The sequence below is a fragment of the Chroicocephalus ridibundus genome, chromosome 13 (genome assembly GCF_963924245.1).
Source record: "Chroicocephalus ridibundus chromosome 13, bChrRid1.1, whole genome shotgun sequence".
Lineage (NCBI taxonomy): Eukaryota > Metazoa > Chordata > Aves > Charadriiformes > Laridae > Chroicocephalus > Chroicocephalus ridibundus.
The window spans coordinates 9,303,702-9,327,142 of NC_086296.1; the positions used below are offsets into that span (position 1 = coordinate 9,303,702).

The 23,441-nt window shown below is 40.3% G+C and overlaps 1 protein-coding gene across 1 annotated transcript in view; it reads right to left on the bottom strand.

The window, feature by feature from the left end:
- Positions 1–578: 578 nt before the first annotated feature.
- The window catches only part of GALNT9 (polypeptide N-acetylgalactosaminyltransferase 9), a 161,217-nt gene continuing 138,354 nt past the window's right edge, over positions 579–23,441 (bottom strand). The window contains exons 7-11 of the mRNA XM_063351229.1: positions 23,145–23,330; positions 19,568–19,705; positions 16,829–16,924; positions 8,609–8,776; positions 579–7,865 (exon numbers count right to left, since the gene is read on the bottom strand). Of these exons, the coding sequence (XP_063207299.1) occupies positions 7,719–7,865; positions 8,609–8,776; positions 16,829–16,924; positions 19,568–19,705; positions 23,145–23,330 (735 nt within the window). The 3' untranslated portion in view covers positions 579–7,718. The remainder of the gene's footprint in view (positions 7,866–8,608; positions 8,777–16,828; positions 16,925–19,567; positions 19,706–23,144; positions 23,331–23,441) is intronic.

The following is a 23,441-nucleotide window of genomic DNA, read 5'->3' on the forward strand; positions in this document are numbered from 1 at the left end:
AGGCTCTTCCTTCTGAGGCCGACTGTATTGTTGCCACCTGAAGACTACAGCCAATGCTGCTTCCTCTGGAGAAACCAGGGAATCACTTAACAACTGCTCATTGACTTTTGCTGTCACTGTCCTTGTAGGAATCAGGCAAGAGGAAGCTCGTGCACTCAGGTCTCACCCAGTTAATTCAACTGAAGCAGAGGTGTACAAGAGGGTCAGGAGCATGAAGCATGTTTCAGCCTGGTCACACAACTGCAACCCATGGGTAGGACCTGCGGCCTCCTCCTCACTGGAGGAGCAGGGCAGGCAGTTCTTTCTGGTAGAATGAGAGGAGGTGTCAGATCCTTTCTCAGATGCTCTGTGCTCTCTGATCACAAATTGCAAACTTTGTGCATAACAGAGGAGAAACAGTCTGGCTGAGATCCAAAATCAATGTTAAAACCAGTAACGTAAGTTTTATACTGCTGAGCGGTTCAAGAACTTGACCGGTTCTCACCGTGCTATCACCCAATCCAATATATGACACAGAGCATCTGCTTGCGCTTTTGCAAAGTTGTTTGCTAGCAATACAAAAAAAGCACGACACTCAATCAGTTCTGAAATGTATTTTAAAAGAGGATGACAGAGGTCAAACTAAGAAGGGTGTTAAAAAAGAGCTGGCAGCAGTTATTCACATTTTCTCACCATAAGAGAACTACAGGGCATCCTATGGAATGAAAAGCAGAGATACTGACTCGCAGCAATTGTGCTATTTATTACTCAGGATGTTGTGACATCCAGAGGTATAAGTGGATTAGAGACATACAGGCCCACAGGAGTTATTAAATCTAAAGGTGGGGTTGGTGTGTATAGCCTGTGGCTTGGGAAGTCCTTACCTTTTGAAGTTAGGGGGAGATATATGATGAAAGGATCATTCTACGTTTTCCCTGTCTCCTGTTTCATTCTTTTAAACATCAATTATTGACTCTCTTCAATGATGAGGTGCTGGGCTGTGTAGACTTCTGGTAGAAGTATGATAGTATAGAACAGAGTTCATAAGCACCTTCCTATCCCCTTTCTGTTGCCCCTGTGCAGATAAAAGTGACTTTGGAAGCAGAAAAAAAATCAAGTCAATAGCAGTATCATCAGTTGCAACAGACCAGGTCTATAGATGGTATAAATTACTCTAGTTCCCACAACTTCCTTGGCTGCAGCAGAGCAATGACATTTTATATCACCTGCAAATCTGGCCTCGCTGTTGATACAGGGTCAAGTCACGGGGCAGGGGATGTCCTTCAGTCCTTTGTATTAACTAGGCAATTGGGGAAGTATAAGTTGTTGTGTTCTTCAGAACAGTAACACATCAATGAATGATCAGTTGTGCTCTTACACAGTTGAATTACTAAAACATAGCTCCAATGCAAAACTCCTAGGAAGAGAACACTTTAATCATCAGCTTCCTGGCTGTGGTTCGATCACATATTTTTCCCCATGGTTCAGTGATTCCAGGAATGGTCACAATTTTTTTAATGGGGATTTTCTTAATCTATGTTTGAATGCACTTACTAGTCCTGCGGGACCATAGAAGAACAGAGCTTGTATTGCTGTGTGGACTGGTACCTGCAAGCATTACGCAAGTACGTCTTTGTACTGGGCTGGGAAGACAAGCCTCCCCTCAGGTCTGGCAGTCACCATGCGATCGTAGTCTGTGCTGTTATCAGTCTAGTTTTGGATGTGCGCATTCAGGGGCCAAGTCTCTAATGAGCGTGTGGTGATGCGTCTCCTCTGACATGCACAGAGCTCGTCTGCTTTAGAACAGCTTGCAATCTGCTGCCAAGTGCACTGTGCTCATCTCAAAAATGGGCTGACTACCTTTCAGAACAGATTACGTGCAATTTATATTTTAATATACACGTATACTTTGCTTTTCCAGTTTTCCTTTGTGTGAAAACTTTGAATTTTAAATACAAGGTGTCTAAATGTACAATAATAAAAAATGCAGCTCATGTCAGCAGTAAAATGCATAGTAATTTATTAACTTTTCAAGTGTAAATACAAATTGATTTGATGATGCGCCACATAATGAAAAATTATTTGCAGTCACAACTTGCCTTCCAATTGCTGCATTAGTTTTTTAAATTAAACTTATTACAAAGAGTTTGAAAACTGGGCAATATTTGTTGATGACCAATAGAAAACTATAACCCTATGAAAAGCAATAAATCTATAGGTCTTTGAAGAATGCTCTTCAGAGCATTCAGAAACTCTGTTCTTCAAAATCAGCTTGCCATATGTTGCTTCACTGGGGTATTTATAAGTAATTATTCTTGGCCAAAGAAAACACTTAGGGCAACTGGTGAACTCAATACCTTCAGTTACACATCATTAATGCTTTTGTAATATAAGTCAATGTATTTTGTGAAACCATTCTAAAATCCATTACAATGTACTAAAGAGGTCACTGTAAATCTCTTTTTCTAATGCCCTTGATGGCTGGGGCATTGTAAAGACACAGCTGAAGTCTTCACACGGCCAGATCTTTATAAGGACAAGGTATGTTCAGCAGTTACCAGAGTAAAATAGGGAGATTATTAAGAGAGAACCTGAAGCTAATTCATTACATTTTTTAGAAGATGTAAATATTGATGTGCCAAATTCAGTAAGAATTATTAACTATATAATTTCAGTATTTACTCCTTGAGTTCCCGTAGTTCTCTAGGTAAGAAGACTCCATCTCTAGCAGAACGTATTCAGCACATTAGTATTTCAAGAATATCCTTGTTACCACACAGGAAGCTATAAATGCACGACACACATACTTTGGTAGACCATGGTGCCAATTAATGTATTTTCCATGCATTCAGTAATTACAGCTCTCATCTTAAGTCCACTAATCTCACACGTATTTTGTTTCTGCAAAAATAAGATTTAGAGGTACACATTACAGTGGTCTCTCAAATAGGTATTCCTGATGAAGCAATACAAAAATGTGTTAAGTTTGGGATTCTTTCCAGAAAGAATATAGTATTAAATTTACTTTGGTGCCATCCAGATCTAGAGACACGTGAAGACCTGATCATTCCGTGGTTTCCATCCAGCTTGTTAGCTAGTTCCTCTAATTTGCAATACCGTCTTTCTTCCATGGCAGGACCTCAAGATCGACTTTGATTAGCAGCAAGAAGCAGGCAGTCAAAATAGCAGTCAAAAATGGAACATCATTGCTAGAAATATTTTCAATTAAGCAAATTCTGACAGTTGTTCTTCTTCCCAAAGCCTTTCATGAAAAAAACAAAGGTATTTGTGGCCTGAATAACAGCGTGCCTAACTCCCTGTGAACTCCAGTTTCTATTAAAATTCTTCTTACAATCCAACTCATTGGATCCCAAAACAGGCCATAATGTGCTTTAGTATGGCTGTTAATGAACCATTTCAAATGAATACTGGATACTGAAGGAATTACATGCTGTGTAATTGATCTAAAGAACAGATTAGGACTGGTGCTGTTTCATTAAATCTTATTAGCTCTGGCTTAAGTACTTAAAATTTCAGCTGTCCTGTGTCAGATAGATTACACCCCTTGTCACACGGCGAGTAAGGTTTTCATCTACTAGACCACAGTTTTTAAAAAGGAGCAGGCTGATGGAAACATAAACGCTTTCTAAAGGACTATGAAGGCCTGATCTTCAGACACGCCAACCCCCAAATTATTCATTGAAATGAGACACAGTTCAACACTTTCAGAATATGTATGAAGAACTGTTGTTTGTTTCCATATTTTTGTTTTAGATCACTTCTATGGAACCAGAGTTTACCTTTTTGGTTGTAGGACAGTCCTGAGGAGTTCTCATGCCTCATGGATGAGGACAATATAGATCTTTATGTAATTGCAATGGAGTCCGTTGGGTGCTTCAAGAACACGTCTTTTAGCTCTTCTCCTTCTTAGTTGCTTTCCACTAGAGGTTAGCATGCCTCAGGAACCAGTGAACCAATAAGGCTAGAGGACAATTTTGGCTGAGGAACAAATGGCTTTAATCAAGCCAAGCATAAATTCAGCTTGGAAAATAGTTTATAGCTCTCAAAGAAGATAGGGCATTTTTCCCACAGGACTCAAACCTAATTTTTAGGGATCCTGACATGCTTACAAAAGTATGTTTTTACTGGTTTGCCTTTGACAGCAGCGTACTAGACATGGTGTGCCTTCTCACCTTCTATTCTTCTGTCCTATGACCCAGTATTTAACTCCATAATCTCCTAAATCAAACAAAATAGCAATTGAAGAATCTGATCTGAGTTTTCTCTACAAGGCATATTACACTATATTAAATACTTTTCATAATATCTGGACTGCTGCACTGTGGGAAACGACTGAAAATTTGAAAAAACATTAAGCAGTACTCCAGATTATACTAAGGGGTGAAATACTGACAAGAGAGACATAGACTTTGGTTAAAACAGATAATACTCAGGGCTTTTTTAATTATTATTCCTTTTATGAAAGAATATTTAAGATCCTTTCACATGCAGAGCCACCATGTTAATACCACAGCCAAAGCAGTGGTTCAGACAGACAAAGACTAAAGAAAAAATAATCCAACAGATGTATTTCTCAAATGTAAGAAATTGTTTCAGTAAATCTTAAAAAAAAAAATGACAATCACAGAAAATAACAACTCCACCTTTAAGAGTTATTTGAATTCTTTTATATTATTCCGTAAATCTCAGAGCCATGTAATTTATCACAAAAATCTGCTTTCGTTCTTATACTGAAAGTCTGGTTCTTGCAGGCCTTCTGCAGCCTGTGGCCTCTGCACTCAGCGCTTGCCAGGAGTGACCATCTCCGTTAGACGGTGTGGCCACATTCAAACGCTTTGCACGGGGCACTGAAAACCTGCAATAGGGAAATTCTGAGGACAGCCAATTCCTGTTCATTATGGTGGTGTCATAGTGAAGGGCTGTCCTGCTTGCTTGAAATCATTGCTAGTAAACACAGATCTATCTGGTCTTCTCAGCTTCAAAGCTCCTAAAACCACAAATGCAGCACACCTTTTGGGATAGTAAATTTAAAACCTGGTATATTCCTCCAAATAGTCAGTGTTCCTTTTTAACTCACCCAGGATGTGAAAGGCTTGCTGCCCCATTACTAACCAAGTGTAGGCTGGCAATTCAAGACAAGGAAGAAAAAAAAAAAAAAAAAGGGGGGGGGGCCCAAAAAAAAGCGCAGCATGTGGCATATTAGCTTCTGGTAGTACGATAACTCCATACGCTTCATAGTTAGGCATTTAGTAGCCAGACTGATATATAATTACTTTCAACTTCCAACCATCTTCACATAAAATAGCACTTATTAACTGGAAAGACTACAAATGGTGTGAATGACCTGTGACTGCACTCCCCCAAAAAGCTGACCTGGTAAAACTGTCTTTCCCTTCTTTTGCCTTCTCGCCTCCCTCAGCCAAGTATTACATGGAGTAAAACCCCATCAGAGTAAACAAAAAAAGAACGCAGCTTTCACACAATTTCTTCCTTTTAAATTGTATCTGGAGAGAAGATGAAAAGTTACTTACAAATAGAACTCCTGTACAAAGCGTTCAACACCTGCTCCATAGATGGTAACTATCCTTTTAAACTGCCTAATAGGTTAACACAAGAAGGTTAAATACAGGGCAGCTGCTCCCAATCTATATTTCGCCTGAAGCTTCCTACCTGTTTCAGACCCACAGGACGGCCTGAATACTCAGCTTGTCCATGATTTTTTACTGTATTGCTTGCTTTATTAAAGATGCTACCTCTCCCTGCATGTCTTATTACACCGTTCAAAAGGTCATGTTCAACTAACCATAAACACAGAATTTTAAGCATATTTATATTTAGAATCTCACCCATAATTATTCTTTTGTATACATTCATGCATATCCTGATCCACGTGACGTAAATAAAGATCAGCTATGAGCCACAAATAAACTCCAGGAGAATTTGCTTTGTGTAACATCTTGCACGCACTGTTTCAAAATAAAATTGTGGCAAAATACAGCAATATGCTCTCTGGATACCAACCAACCAAGAGTTGACAAGAACTGGTGGATTTTTGCGTGTGAAAAGTAAATATTTTATTACACATCATGCCTTTGAAAAATTAACTTTGCTTCCATTTTATTTTGTTCAGCATGCCCTGAAATAGTAATGGCAAAAGCTCTTCAAGAAACAGATTCATAGTACCGCAGTGTCTGCAATTACCTATTTCCCTGGCTGAGTAAAACAAAACTTTCTTTAAAAAAAAATACTATAAAATATTAAACAGTGAAGTTAACAGATACCACCTGTGTCTCTCCGTCAGCATGACTGAATCTTCTGTAACGAAAAGCTGTCTGCCATGGACCCACATCCAAAGCCTGCTGACATTGACAGTGGTCATCAACTCCGCCAGCCTTTTGGATACAGCTTTGTCATTGCTCTGGCTACCTGTGCACGGATCCTGCATGAACCACCGGATACATTGTGAAATTCAGGTCCACAAAGACACTGTCAACAGGTCAACTAGAGTAAAATATTTGTATTTCAGAGTAACAGTACTTATATATGCTGCCTAGTTATTTCTTGCTCTGATTTGCCCTCGTATCACTAGGTTTTTGTTTGTTTTTCAAAAACTGAGAAGACTTTGTTGGTTTGGTCAGGAAATTTGTCTAGACAGTGCTCACAAAGCGTATTTGCTCACATTTGACATTTTCACAGGATGGGTAACAAAATGGAAGATTAAAGTTGTTAAATTCCACAGATGGCACCTAACTCAGCCACCTTATTTTCAGTAGTAACGAGCATCCAGCTTCCAGGCAGTTTCTGAAACAACACAACAGTGCACCTACACGCGCGGCACTGCGGGATGGGAGCCTTGCACTTGTGTACTCAGGGCCAACCGAGACCTCTAGAACTTCATCCATCTATTAGGACATTTACTGCCTTGAAAGAGTTAAATATGCAAGTGCTATATCGTGATGCCTTTACATCCAAGAAACGTAAAATGTGGCAATATAATGGAGCACGTGGCTATTTTACCTATTCAACATTTACCTGTGTTTAACTAGAAGAGGTCTCTAAAATGCTGCTTTTTAGCAGCTTGAAGGTTGAGAACCACCTGTAAACATTTGCGGAACAGTCTCTTTCTAGAAATAGAGACTCCTAAACAATCAACCTCGAAATTTATCATATATTATATTATATTTCCAGTGTAATTTACAGATCTTGTTTAGTACAATGAACCAGACATGCTGAAAAGGTAGGATTTTTCCAGTCCCCTTTTATATGAAGTACAATAAAAAAGGCACATGATTATTCACCATAGGAGTTGTGCACCAGTCAATAACTTAAAGCTAAAAAGCTACCCATCAGAGAACTCTCTTTATGAGGCAGTACTGAGATCTCCCCTTTCAACCACAGAAACATCCGTCTGTTAATTCCTCTAGGAGAGCTTAAGGAACCCACTTCTTTGTCACGTTCTGATCTTCGCAAGATTTCCAAATCAACAGAAAACTCTTGTTAAGCTTCCCAGGTCGTCTGCTGGAGCAAGGAAGAGTCAAATAGGGCGTGTATGCGTCTGCTTTTCTTTTTCTTCTTTTTTCCTTTGAATGCCCAACTGTGGAGGACTCCTGAGAGCCAGGTCCTGTTCAAACTAATTTGCTTTAAGACAAATGCCTTGCAAGATATGGCACACTGAGCAATGGACAACGGCAGGGGAGGCAGCTTCCCAGCCCCAGCAGTCAGTGTCGGCCATGTTTTATCCAGTTTCTAATCATCCATTTTTGCCCCGAGCACCTTTGTACGACTAATCTGAGCCCAAAATTTGCATCCTTTGACATTTCCACTTCTAGACAGCGGCCAGTGTCTCTGCTGATGATTGGACCATTCTGAGAACAAAACAAAACAAAAAAAGAAAAGAAGGATTAGGAGAAAGAACAGAAAAGGTGAAAAGACTAGAAGAAAAACAGCGCTAGATCTCTAAATCCTTAGAAAGCACTATAAAATGTCTGGAAAGTTCTGTATATATCAAGTGATAAAAGTCCCTAGAAAGTGCTAGAAACTTCAAGGAGAAGCTAGATAATCCATACAAAGTGCCCGAACAATTCTGTGATAATTCTACATTTAGGAATTGCTAGAAAATTCCCTAGAAATCACTTGACAATCTCTAAAAAGCACTAGAGAATCCCTACAGACCCCAAGATAGAGGAAATCCCAGAAACCTGTAAGAAAGCTTTGGAAATCGTAAAAACTATTTTAAAGCTCTACATCTCAAAATTCCTAGAAAGAGGCTAGAACAATCCTAGAAGTTCTAGAAACAAAAATTCCTAGACACTCAAAAAAAAAAAAAAAAGACAAGTGTGTTCTTGACAATCACTACAGAAAATGAGAATACTCCAAGAAAGGATAATTAAAAATTCCTAGAAAGCACACCCCAAAATTCTTAGTAATAATAGAAGAAGATTCCTGGATAGCACGTGACCTATGGAAAACATATCTGACTATTTTTATAAGGCATAGGGGGGATTCCTAGAATAGTCCTGTAAAGACCTCCTTGTCTTTCATCGAATTTCCTCTAGAGCAGCATTGCTCTTTGATTTATCTCCGCAATGCCCCCTGAGCTCTTCCATACCTGTGTGAAATCCCAGAACCTCTGTGCTGGCCTCAGGACATCCTCACACTTCTTCAGAGTCGGTGTCCTGCCCTTCCCATCGTCAACGAGGCATTTGGAGTCGGGCAGAAAGGCCGTGGAGCCCAGCGGCCCCAGCTGCAGGACGCCTTCCGAGCTGTAGCGGACAAGCTGGGGAAGAAAGGAAAGGGAAATCTTTAACCGCAGCCCCAGGGACTCCAGAGCGGGACACGAAGCCGACCTGCAGCTGCCTTCCCTGCCGGCTTCTGCCCCAAGTCCTTGGGAGGTCCTGCTGCGCGTTGGGACCTTCGCGGTCCAGCACACGCTGCTCAAGGGCAAGGCGTAGGAAACTTGTTTTACCAACACAGGATCTCTCATAGGACACAATATTCCCTTCTTTCACCTCTGCTCCCCACCATTCCCTACCCACTCTTTCACTGCAAAAGGGCAATCAAGAAAGTGAAGGAATCAATATGTAAATCATACGCACTCAGCAGGAATTGATTTAACAAGGACACGATGTCAATTTGCCATGCAGTTTGTTCTTAAGAGCTCTGTTAGAGGCTATTGATAGCAACAAGTCTAATTAGTTTTTGTAAATAAGTGTTACTGAAAAAATCCAACCGTGCAACCAGTATCCAAAAATATTAAAAAAAAAACCCCATGAAATCACGAGGGTAATAACAGCAAATTTGCTAACATATGCTTCAGGCCTACATAATAAAGAATCACAGTCTGATATTTCAGTTTTGTGTAAGGCTTAACTGTTCTGCAGTTTAGCCATGTGGTAAATGCTACTGGCTGTAATTAGAGGCTTCAGGTGAGGGCCATTTATTATTTTAGAGGTAGGGTTGGTTTTTTTTTTAATAAAAAAACTTAAGCAGGCACAATCATTCAAGCTAAGTTTTACAGGAGTGTAATATTTTTCTTTAACCTTTCTTCTATTTTAAGTGATGATTTCACTTGCCCCAAGTGATTCGCAGTAAAATGGCCCTCAAGAAAAAAAAATCCCTACGTAGAAGGTGAAGTAAAAAACGTGGTCTCTTATAATCTCAGCATGCCAGAATATATTTTATTACATTAATATTGGACCAAGGGAAAATATTTAAGGACATAGAGAATATCTGTTGATGGCTCTTGTCGATCGGGACTAATTGTCACAAGATGGAAGAGAACTGTTTTGCTGTCTTCACAGCAGTATTTTTCTGTAAGCAGAGGGTGGCTGCCCCTTTGCCTTTGGGCGAGAGGGGAAGGTGACACTGCTCCTTCTCCGAGCGCCCGTGGGAGGGGACACAGGCAGCGCAGAGCCTGCAGAGCCCGCGAGAGGAGTCCCCACATCTCAGAGGCACTGGAGGAAAAAACTCTCTTCCTAGGAACACACTGGGGACCTTGAAAAGTTTCTTGCAACCCAAGAAGCCACTAAAGAACGGCTGGATGACAGTGGCCCTTCATCCCGCAGTCTCTGAAGGAAGGTTGATTTCAAACCCTTTATTCTGCCTCTTCCAGATCTGATTGTTCTCTACCACAATTTGTTTCACTCTGTATTCTAATAAAGCCTCAAAGCCTTAAGGGTGGTTTTAGGATGCTCATTTAGAGGGAAAAGGCGCTCCGTCTGCTCACTCTATCATGTTGCACCAAGATAACTATGATAGCGATGGAGTCCTCATTTATAAGTTGCCAGAATTAATAAGCAATCCCCTTAATTACTGCTACTTTCTAGACAGTTGAGGGGGGGCCTGTTGAGGGAGATTTCAAAGCACATTAAAGCGAAAATGCACAATGATAATTTGGCAACAGGCCAATACGTCAAATCAGACACGTCTACCTCTCACTTCTTCTGTGTTTAAATCCAGAGTCGTTACACCAGCAAAATATTTTGCCTTTCTTCCCCCAGAAGTAAAGTGAGGCACCCAGGCACCAAAAGACTGCAAAATGGAGTCGGCTACATGCCTTGTACGCTGTGAGGCAGGATGCTGCGGGGTGAAGATCTGAGCCACCAAAGAAATGCAATTATCGCCCAGGAAATTCACTGCCTGTCTGGCCTTATTGCTGTTATATGGCTGAAGTGACTTAACAAGAAAGGGAAGGAAGGTCAGAAGTGCCTGCCTTTTATTGGATGCTACTGACCAGCGCATGAGATATCATTAAGAGTCAATCAAAACCCCTCGCGTTAGAGTCTAGCTTTCTACAGCCATCCTTATTAACCTCAGAAGAATCGTGCTGTGAATAATCATATCTTGCTGGTGGCAAAAAGAGCATGGTCTGCTCGCTCCCAGACCAGATGCCCTTTGACAAACGACGTGTTCCATTTCCCCACCTGCCACTTCTGTTCAGAGCAACCATGTGAAGCGCAGAGTTAGAACAGAGTCTCCATCAGAGAAAACAGAGGGATAACCACAGGAGGATGCTCCTTGGGATGAACAATGTCATTATCGAGGTGCTGTCTATACACACTAAACCAGTACACTTTTTTTTTTTTTTCCCCTTTAACTATAACGATACAGGGGACCTATGTAAAAGAAGCTCAAGCAAAGTGATTCAAAATATGAATATACTGCCAGCTCGGACAAATTAACTTCCTTTTTTCCCATATAGAGGATGGGGGAAAAAAACCCCACAACCCTTTTTTTTAGAAAAAGTAAAACCTGTCTGTGTATTTCACACTTCTCATATCTAATGGGTACCCAGCAGAGTTCAGATGAACTGCAGGCATGGCTGAAACTTACACTGACTGGGAAATGTGTGCATCGTGCAGTCTTTATTATTCCTCTGCAGCTCCCAAAATACCATCTAGGAACCTGTTTGGCTTTGCCTTATCTAGATAATCAGAACCACTGTTTATAATGGGCTACCTGCTCTGTAGTCCAGGAACAATTTTCCCTGTGGTTTAAGATGAGCAGCATTTTCTGTACCGATATTAAAATGGTCTAAACCATTCTTTGTCTTTAGAATCTCAATAGCCAGAATTGCATGTGCTCTGCATTGCACTAGCCATGTGTTTGGGAAAGACATTGTTATGCAGAAGCCTGTCAAAGCACAAAGTACCATTTCTACTGAGGCCTTAGAAGTGGAAGATACACTAACCCTATTATAAACTGTCTCCACTATTGAAAGTGGCAGTTGTGTGACAGCTCAAGAGAGTCAGAGATGGCTCCGTGCAGGAAACTGCTATCTGTACAGTGACGAGACAAATGGAACATCATGGGCTCAATTTTCCTCAATCTGTACTTTCCACCAAGAGTTCCCACAGTCATAAAAACATTAGCCTAAAATAAAAAAAAAAATTCTAAAAAAAATCCACAAACAATTATCTCAGTTCAGACCACATTTCACAGTAAAGCTTTAGCGCCTACTTTTGCAAAATCACACCAGAAATTAAGGTTCAAGAAACTACTACCCGATTAATAACATCTGCCTCTATAGACCTCATATTGTAACTTCCTAGAGACAACATAAACTGTGAAAATAAAATAAGCATTAAAATAAGTTGCTTATTACTGTAGGCTAGAAAGCAGGAACTGGGATACAGAGCCAATGAAATAGTGAAAATTACACCTGCTGTGTGAAAATTACACCCGAGCGCCACTACCATTCCAAACAAGGAATAACCTCTGAATTTGCATTAGAACTGTGGGCATGATACATCACACCAAATCCATTCCCAGTGCCAGCCAGCCAAAATCAAATGACAAGTCCCCTTTATTAAGGAATATTCAATCCCAGTCATTAAAAAAAATGTCTGTGCAAGTCTCGCTGGGCTGAGAGCCTTCTGTATCCACAACTCCCATGCAAGCTGCAGAACAGAAACACGGTTTTATACATCGCATGAGGATGGGCCTTCACTCAGTTTTTCTCTTTTATCTGAGAAAAGCTGAAGGATCCACATAAACGACACTGAAGCCAAGTGCTCTATTAAGTTCTCCAAGATCTAATCCTGATACTATCTGCAGTACCTATGATAACGTAGGATAGTTGTCCCTTCAACATTCAGAAATCTGAGCAGAATGGAAAAGATGTCAAAGGTTGTTTATCAAAGCCACTGTATCTGGTTCAAAAATAGCGAGCGGTGCTGCCTGATCCTCCAGGAGCATCAATGTCATAAGTAAATGCCAGCTTTTAACTGAAGGATCGGACTTCAGCAAATCCATTCCTGCTAATTTCCAGCCAAGTGAAAAAAAGCACAAAATAACAGCAGGTAATGGTTTGTAGGAAACAGTTGCACGGGGGGGTCTGGTAGCTTTCCACACTACGTTTAAGCCCTCTCTCTCGCTCTTGTTCTCTAAGCAAAAAGAAATCTTTAATGATCCCTCAGCCCTGCAGGTTGAGGTAAGCTGTGAGCTGACACAGAAACTGAAATGGCGAGCGATACCCGCATCCGAATACCTTAAATCTCTAGAATACTTGTCACCACAAGACAAACAGATCACAAGTTACCAAACTCCCAGGTTTGTTACGGCATCCTACAAGTTAAGAAACTACCTTTTCATCCACCCTGCTCTACGCAGTCAGCGTGCAACTCTGAAAAGCCATAGTTCTACCAGGCAAAACGTTAAATATCTGCCCTCAGGCAACAGTTTAAGTAAAGCCTTTCATCTCCTCTTATTCCATCTGTTTGCGTAGCTGTGAGCTCCAGGAATCTGAACGTGGAGATCTCCCTTCTTTCTGCTTGATCTCAGTGCCGAGGGAGTTCTCGCTCTCAGCCTGCAGTGCCTCCTCTTTCTCTTGCTGAGAAAAGGGAGGAGAGGAGGGCGGAGGAGGAGGCTGTTCACGGGGCCCTTCTATCCCAGGATGCCATTTTATTAACTTCTCCTCTTCTTTCACATGCCGTATAATCAGCTGCACATCACAGCATTCGAGACAGACTCTGAGACTGTGAACATTTCCACTGAGGCTGTAAAAGTGCTCTCAGATGGTTCAAAGCCTGTGTGTCCTATAGTGATTCTAAGGAGCTTCCAGAACAACATATTCAACTCTTGGGGGTTTGTGTCATCCGTGTTGTCCCTCTATCACGTCCCCCCTGCCCCTCCTTTTTTTAAAAAACCCCTTGTTTTACAACGAAAGGGTGTTATGCAGTGCTGTAGAACCAACGGGCTTTACAGGCGATTGTACAAGCCACGCGGCATGCAGGGGCCAGGCAGTGAAAGACCCCAATATATCGCTTTGTTTCTGAATTCTCTCTAGCCCTGGACTGTTTCCTATTGCTCTCCCAGAAGTATTTTGCAAACGTTTTTTCTGAAAGGGGTTAGATTCAAACTGCTGATCTAATGAACACATATAAAAATGACACTACTTTTCTGTAAAGTGAGTTTTGGAATCAGCTTAGACCTGTTAGCTTACACTGACTGAGCCTGAGTCAAATTCATTATGCTAAATTGATGTAAACTCAGGCTAAATGCATTCCCGATCATCCATAAAAGATCTTGCCTCTGTTTGAATAGAAAAATTTAAAAGCTGATGTCATTGAAAAGATGTGATTTATCATGGTAAAAACTGATCTTGAGAATACACATAGGGAAAGGTATTTTGTTCATGGAGCCTGGTAACAGTGGAGTGATTTTATTTTTCACTGGTAACGCAGGACGCCACCATTCAGAGGTGTGCAATACGCAAGGGAAACAGAAGGGTAAGAATTAGAAGAGAACAGCATTTCATCACAGATCAGTGAACAGTAATCTTATTCCTACCTCAGCTTTCTTTGAACACTTGACTGACTTCTGTTGGTTTCAGTGGAACCAGGTGTATACTAAAATCACCGGTATTTTGCTTGTCAGAATTGAAGAGTATGAAAACCAAACAAGACCGTAGCTGAATAGCGAGACGCTTTCACACCAGTAGGACACACTAAGCACCAGTGATAACCTAACTGGTGAAAATGAGTTTCATGTTTATATTCATTTATATTCAGCAGGCATGTACAACTAACCCAAATCTCAACTCGGTAGGGGCATGTTATGCCCTATGCTTGAGATGAAAAATGCCAGAAACTGAAAGCTAAACATAACAGACAACTGTGCTCACCCAGGCTGATTAGAAAAGGGGCTTTAAAAATGTTTATTTAATATATTAAAACGCTCACTGTCAACACCTTTCATGCTATGTGCTTAAATATCCTTGATTGGGGTTTGTGCAGCTGTGGTTCTCATACTGAATTAATTTTGTAAATTGTGGAGAGATGATAGAAGTTTTCCAGCTGTGTAATCATTAATTAACTTGGCTGCATTTGAGTGGCTCCAACCCATGCTTGTCTGTGAAACACTCAACTTAGATAAAACATCACCTCTGCCTTCTGCTTGGTGTTTCTTACAGAATGAAAACTTTTTTCCTTTTTTTTTTTTTAAAAAGAAAAAAAAAAAAAGAAATGGAAAGTTCTGCAGGATGATTTGGTAGATTAACTGTTTGCTGTTCCCGTACTTAAACAATTCTCACACACGGGAGATGCTTTGGATTTCAGGGGTTTTAGAAGTGACTTTCTCTTTCTATGTGTTTATACAATGCTAGTAACAAAAGGGCTCTAGCTTGTGGCTGTAACGTAGACTACAAACAGCTTTTCAGGCTTTTCCAGAAAATTCATGTAGACAGGATGCCAAGACCTGTAGCAGAAGCAAGCCAGAGGAGATTTAACTGGTCGCTACCCAGCTTCGACTTCTTGGGCAGTGCCTGCTTCGCGTATTGTTGTTTGCACCGGAGAAGAGCTGCCCAGTGTCTAGTCTATGGCCCACAATTCAAAAGGCATCATCTACCCTGCAACGTATTTACATCTTACTAAAAGGAAAATGACCTGTTCCTTAATGGAAAAAATTAGTCAAAGCTGGATGCTGGGAGGTGAGCTACTTTATGCCCCGAGGTTTACAAGAGTCAGTCAGGAGAAGCTGGTCACATCACGCTTCCTTTCAAATAAATTCACAGTAACTTAAGCCCTCATCCATTTTCTTTTTCTGGAAGTCAAACATGTTCTATGAACCAGGAGCCGTGGAGGCAAACAAGTAGGTTAAGGGCTTAAATTGCAAAATAAATTGCAGTCAGAACCATTTATTTCATTACTCTTCTCAATGCTGGCACGATGATAGGAGATTAGATGTTGCAAAGGGACTTTCTGGAAGTACTTCAATTTGCACATTTCTGGTCAGAATCAGAATGGAGCAAGAGACTGAGCTCTCTCTGAGTGTCGTGGCATCTCTAACTAGAGTCTTCTTGAAAAGCTCATTTACATCTAATTAAGCAACACTATTTTGTTACCTTACTCAAAGGCTGCTCCTTCTGCCTCTACTTGGAAAGTGTCAGTCAAATGTTCCATAATGATCCTGCCAAAGGTGGACATTTTGTCAGCAGCAATTACTGTCTATCTCACTTTCCTCTAACAAGGTATGACTCTTCACCCGCTTGCAATTAAGCACAATAGGCAATATTTATATTTTGCGACTCATGTTACGCCACGGTGCTGTACGAGCCAGGACTCCAAATCAATATATGTATTACCGAACTTCAGACAATTGTGAAGTCCATGATAAGGTCAGGGTTTATTTACGCATGAGAACGTTCATTAACATAGTTTTGATTCTGATAGTACTTACAAAGAAACTAGAATTACATTTCAGAGAAGCTTAAGTCCTGGATTTAAATAGTCTCCAACTTGTATTTAAAAAACAAATAATATCACTATGACCATGGAAAGAAGAAATGTATTTTTAAAATCTTCAGATATCTCTAAGAAAATAATAATACGCACAGGGACTGACAAAAAAGAAATCTTCTATCTTAGAAAAGTATTAACTTAAAAGAGATTCTTAATTCCCTTTGAAGTTGACGTGCTTAACTTTTTGCCTACTTGGGGAATCACATCAGCAGCTCGCTAATTCATTTCCGCACAGGAGCCTGTTGGAGCAATGAACAGGTCATTTAAAGAGATACTATTCCTAGAACAAGTCAAGCCATAACGAGAAGAGCTGCTCACTCGCACACACTGTCTAAATTCATTAATCTTCGGTGGGTCTCTCTGTTATTAAATTATCATGATTCTTCTGTTTTCCTTACTGGCATCTTCAATGTATAGATTCATATGCTGAATGACCTCGGAAAAGACACCCAAAACGACTGGAGATATTTTCCAGATATTTTCCTTTGCAACTGCTAAACTCAACTCCAATGCACCAAATTACTTCTTGTTTGTTCTGAAAATTCTTTAAGCTAAAAGTTTCTCATTAGTAGGGGAGTTTAACCCTTTACCTGAGAGGACATTCCATGGCAGGGATAAAGGATTGCTTTGTCATCCTCTTCGGCTCCCTGATCTAAGCAGTAGCCACTAGCTTTGCTGTTACGCACCTGTAAGCGGATCAGAAAGGAAACAGTCGTATTAGAAATTAACCTGTACGATGCAAGTCAACGCCAGCCAAGTCTTGGCTGCACTACAGCTATTGAAACAACTGGTATGTAAAACCGTCCTCTGAGAAACACATGCTTATTCTCCAGATACAGCAGGATGCGAATAGTGAATTAGCTCCAGGAAAAGATATTACTTGGACAACCTGCTGTCTTTCCAGACCTTGGGTCAGAGTTATATTTTCAGCAATTACTCAAGGATCAAAACCCCATAAAATTCACTCTAAGAAACCAGGCCAAATTTTGCTCCAAATTACCCTTATGTAAATATAAATTTTGACCCTATATGTTGAGAATGTGACTTCACCAAGTGGCACAGGAACTACCCAGGGCTGGCGTTGGATGTGGCACCCCTTTGTTTGCTCCTATTGCTTATATAAAAACAAAAAAGGCATGTGAAAAAAAAAAATTGAATTGAGAATATGGTATATGGGTACGTACAGAAGTGACACAAGGCACATCGCTGTTAAAGGATGCAGCAATGATGAGCAATGCTGGAAGGCTCTTAATAGATTTAAAGTGTGGGTTCAGGGATCCAAATTCATGTGCCTCCCCCGATAAGATGAATTTACAAGTCTATAAAACTGGGCTGGAGCCCTTGTGAATTTTCAGGCCTTTCTTTCTCTTTAGACTAGAAGTATTATGCACGTATTTTGGACGTGGAAAAATTTTACAGGTGTCTTAAACGAGAAGTTATTTAGATGGACATTTTGAAACAGTCAACAGGTCAGTTTTGGTTCAGATGTGAAGTAGTTGTCTATAATATGGAAGTAGCTCCTGCATGCAATCTTGGAAAAATCAGTAAATAATCTTTCATATCATAGTGTACGGGCATAACAGGGAATCTGATGGGATAAGGGGGCTCAGCAACAGTTAAATTTCAGGTGGTTTATTTTATGACTCAGGTACTATAAAGGCTAAAGAAGATGAAGACAGTTTTATGACACGGCTTTAAAAAATGCGAATTGAGTCACTAGGAAATATATTTTTACTACTGTTTCAATCTGTTTCACATCTACTCAATACATTTATTTTCCTTTAAACTCACTAAAATCCAGACACCTTTTCCTCCAGGAAAATAACCAGAAGAGAAAGTATTTAATAACAAGCTTGATGGCATTTATGATGAAGCCTCTAGTTTTTTCATTATAGGCATGTAAGACTGAAAGGGAACGATGCCAGTTTATCCTTGCTAAATAGCTTGTGTGGCTCCATTTTATTATACATGTTAATGAATTAGACGCTTGCATCACTAAACTTCCTGTTTGACTCAAGAACCCTCTATGCGACCACTCAACAGAAACAAACTTCTTTTTCGAGCCCAGCTTGCTAACCGTCTGGTATAATTGACACAACGTTGGCAGTACTGCCAATGTTCTTCGCAGTTAACAGCCTTCTCGGAGCTGACAGTTACTAATAGCTCCTGTTGAATTTACTAAATGTCTTTCCTCAGCTACTGCCAGGGATAGTTATATTAGGATGCAAAGTGGTATTATGCAATAAAACTTGCACTTTGTATCAATATCTGAAGCGCCTGACTTATTTTTATACGAAACCAATCAAATGGAACAGGAAGGAAGAACGCCCATTTAGAGATCTCCTGTGATAATATATTGCCTTTGGATTTAATTGTAGTTCAGGCAGACAATTAAAACAGAATCTTAAAAACATTATGCAGCAGGAAGAGCTCCTAGAACTTCGCCCCAGTTCACAGTCCTTGTATTATAGGCACATGATACAGATTTGAAGAGTTACAGAAGGCATGTCTGACTTTAAAGATCAGGGTTAAGCGTATGTGGGAGTTTTGACTGTTCACAGAAGAGGAGGAAATGATCCAGACAACTGAGGTGAACCAGAATGTCTATACATTCTAACGCGTTTGGATCCAGCGTTTTATTGGGTTAAGTAACCTATCCACTCAGCTACCTCCAAGTAGGTGTTCCAAGGTCTTACTCAATACTGGTACATAAGTGTAAATGAAAATACAGAATCTGAGCACAAAGCAGCAAAATTGTTTTTCCTCTAATGGCTTTTTCATGATGAGATAAAAGACCTGCCAAATGGTAGCCTCACCTCATAATCTGAACAGGGCTATGTTGCTTTTTATCCTGAACAAGGAGGATTGCAAAAATTAATTAATAAAGTGAACATAATCCTTCAAATAGTTTGACAAAACCCAAAAAAGAGGTGGTTCTTTACCTAAAAATGATTTGGCAAACTCAACTGTTCTCATTAACTGTAATTATTTTAGCTCTCTTGACTGCTGATGTTTTCTTGATGATGTCCGTGGCATCCTATTTGGGAAAACAATTACCTCAAATTTCTGTTCTCTGAGATGCTCTATTTTAAAATGAAAGCCACGGAGGTTGCATGTCATCGTGAGAATGATTTCATCTGATGTACTCCAATAAGAGGGACAGTGCTTCTCAAAGCTACACTTCTTAGTGTTGATTAAAAGCAGGCGAGGGCGTTTCTGTTGCTCCTGCTGTGTGGACTTGAAATCGCTCTGTACATCCTGATACCCGCCACTAAGATGAAAGGACTGCTCTAATGCAGCCATGATATATTTTCAAAGCCATACAGTACCTCTCCGTAAGTGACTGTATTATTATAAACCCTCATTTCAGGATAGACATTCTCCAAGTACCACTTAAAACTCCGGCACTGCAGTCGCTGTCGTAGAGCTATTCTTTCAGAAACATCTCCAAAGTCAACTCCAGGGTTCTACAAAGCAGAAAAATAAAGAAATCTCACTGCATTGACTTTACGGTTGTTTTCTTTACTGAAACCAAACTGGAGTTCATTTTGTACACGAAGCTGTGTTTCCCCTCTCTTCTGTTTTGTAAGTAGCAGCTCATCAGACAGCTGTTGTTGAGAGCAGACAATAAATATTAATGGAAGTCAGTGGAAAAAGAAGGATAACGAACAAGCAAAAACCAAACATAAATCAAAGTAAGAAGAATACAATAAGAATGTTGTTACTTACAGCAATTCTAAATGTTTGCAATCAAACCTGAACTCCTTTGCTTTCAGATTTGTTAGGAATTTAGGCGGTAATTCTGATCTAAGATATGGCAGCTTGATCATGGTTTACTCTAGGAACAGCCTTGGGTGTTCACTAATGTAAATGAGATCAGAACGGAGTTGTTAAAACTTCAAAGCAGAGCTGCTCAAAAAGTCATTAAGCTCCATTAAACATTTGCATAGACCAGCATTCAGTTTTTACTGGAACTAGAGCTCATTTGCAGACTTGAGCCATAAAATGCAGTTAAACTCAAAACCTTCTTTATAATTCTACTTCAGAATTTAATTCGTGTTTGAATGCAAATCCCATGAAAAACACAGGCTGGAAGAGTCAAATCAATATGACCAAACCCAGCCATTTAAAAAATGCCAGGTCCCGCGTTAGCGTCTGTTGATTTAAACCACTGTAAATCATCACAGTTCAGCATTAAGACAGTAAGAGTTACCTCATCTAAAAATCTTTTCTGACATTGTATGAATCAAACGGACTGAAACTGGGGAGTTTTGCATGGATCTGTCTTAAGTGCCTTGTACACTTCCTCCAGAAAGATTTCTGTACGTTTTACAAATTATGTCTAATGCAGGGTTACAAGACAGCAGCAAATCTTAGCTCAGGGTTTATTAGAATACCCAGCAGATGCCTAGTTTTCAGGAGAGAATACAAGTGTAATACTGAACAGGTTTTTCTATTTGCCACATAAAGAGTTTGCTGTGCTCACTGCTGCTTGCTGATGCACACTTTGTCATGAACTCTCTATGCAACATCCATTCAAATGAGTGTTAATTTACGTACTACTTCAGGCTGCATGGAAGGAGAGCAATTCTCGGAGGCACTCAGTACAATAAATCATTCGATATAAGATTCCTTTGTCCCTAAGATTGTCGAGGAATAGATCATGGCAGGGGCATACCAAATAGTTGGTTAACTAAAATAAAGCTATGCTGGTGACCTGCTGTTGAAGGTGGTAGGAATATGATCTTGCAGGTGTGTCCAAAGATCATCTGCTAATCAAGATACGCAGTATGCACAGATCCTCAGTGACTCGGAAGGGAGCGAGTTGTGAAAGAGATGGTGCGAGTCAAGAAAGGGTTAATTTGGACGGCTCGGCTTTTGGTATGGGAGAAAACAGGGATTGTACTTTCCTCCTTTTTGCCCTCTTCTGAAATGAGGCGATACAGAGCCCTGTTTGCAGTGCCGTTTCTAGAGAACCCAAGAGCAGCAAATTGAGCAGCTACGAAAATGCTGGGCTGAACTCTGCATTAGCTGCAGTCATCATGTACGGGTTACACGGTGATGGTACAAGAATAAGGTGTCCACAGAATTTAGTACGTGGACATACTCTTTGTAATCAGGCGGCAAGGCTTCTAGTTCTCCTGCAGGTTTTTCTTACGGCTTATAACAGTACAGCACTTCTTAGTCATCCAGATTGAATACTACAGCGGAAAAACTCTGTGAACACTAACACTAGCTTCCTTTTCCTGAGAGCTAATGGGGTTACTTTTATGATGCACATTTTATCAATCAATTTATTTTATAGAAAGAAAACTTTACTGTTCAGTACTTCTGCTGATTTTATGTCTCTCAATGTAGACGTGCTTGTGTTTTTTTTAAAGCACTGCTGTGTAGCTCAGTGCAGAAAACTGCATCAATAAGTAATCTCAGAGAGATTAAAGGAAATTATGTTTTGGTGTAAATGCTTATTTAAATATCTTGTCTTTTCTCAGAATTCATTTGCAGTTGGCATCAAGCAAACAAATTTACCAAGGTTACTTTTTCATCTTCTATTTGAAACTGCATGAAATGGATGCAGACAGGGCCACAATACCCCTAAAAACTTAGATGGACACTGCTTTGTCTTCCTCCTACTGTCACAGAGATCTTGTGTGGGGAAAAAAGTTATGCAGTATTGCCTTTTGTTAAGGCAAAATAATTCTCTGCAATTACCTCTCATGCCAAAAGAAGGAACCAAAACACATCTTCATAGAGACCTTGCTCAGTGTCCAATATTGAACAGCAGTAAGTGAAATTCGGGCACGTGTGAACATCTGACATATTCAGAGATCACACAGAGAAGAATGAAACATTGCTCCTTTCGGTATTTGTATTTTCAAAACTACGACAGGAATGAACAGAAATGGGGTTTGAGATATTACCTAGGTACTAAAGTACAAGTAGGTATTTAGGACACAGACTAAATCTGATGAAATCTTTGACAAGACTCCCGTGACTTCGATGGACTTTAGGTCATAACTGAATATTCACGAATATACTGCTGGGTTGGCATATTTTCCTGTTCACATAGGAACACCCCTGTTTCCATTTACTTCAATCAGGTTTGAACAAGCCCCTCCTCTAAGGGTTAACCAACCCATCATTACCCACAGAACAGAGGACACTTGCCCTCAGCTGCTCTCTTTGCACCTCTTCACATGAATAATTTGGATGCAAATACACTAAAGGATACAGCAGCAGCCAGCTTCCACCCAACTGGGATATAACATATATCTCTTCTCTCCCAAGAATTATGCTCAGGAGATGTAGCATGTGATATAATTACAGAATAAAGTGATAAATTGAACGTACAGTTTATCTAATATTTATACTACATGGATTCCTAGAGGCCCTACATGCCATCTACAATTCGTATGCGCAGTAAGGTACAGAATGTGTCCACATCGCAACTCTCAGCCTGTAGACAAAGCTAGTTAATGTGCGATTCTTTTATTGCATACTTCGTTTTTTATGCTGGTGAGGTCTGCTGAGTCTCAGGATGAATGATGATATTTATGGACATTTCTGTAGTCCTCACCACTGTAGCGTATGAACACCTCGAAGTTTAATGGCATCCCAAATTAACGACAACTTCTGAGGAAGCGCATAAACCTGCAAAAATTGTGCTCTAGGTAAATTATAAATCTGTGTCACCGCTCCTGGGCACACAACAAAACTTACACCGAGGAAACAAGTTTATATGGCCGGACTCTCCGTATTAAGCACGCAGCGGCATGAAAGCACGCTTCCCCCCAAGCTTAGCCCACTTCATATGACAGTAGCAATATCCTTCACCTCAAAGAGCAAACCAGGAACAGCCATCCACGTTTCTGCCACTGTTCAGGAGGGAGCGTGACCCGTACTTACTGCCATGGGGATGTTCCACGCCATGTAAACATGGGACTTGAAGTCATCCATCCAGACCTCAGCGGCCCGCAGGGCGTTGCGCTTTGCATAGTAATCAATGTCGTTGTTGTAGGGCTTCTTTGTGCGTTCAATATGCGCCACGCGAGAACAGGGTAACACCTCCATGCTTCCTCCGCACTGCCAGACCTGGGAGAGTTAGAGGAAAAACAATTATATGAATTTTAGTTTTTGGTTTTTTTTTTTTTTTCTTTTAAAGGTGCTTTTCAGATGCTGTATGTACAGCATTTCCTAAGTGGA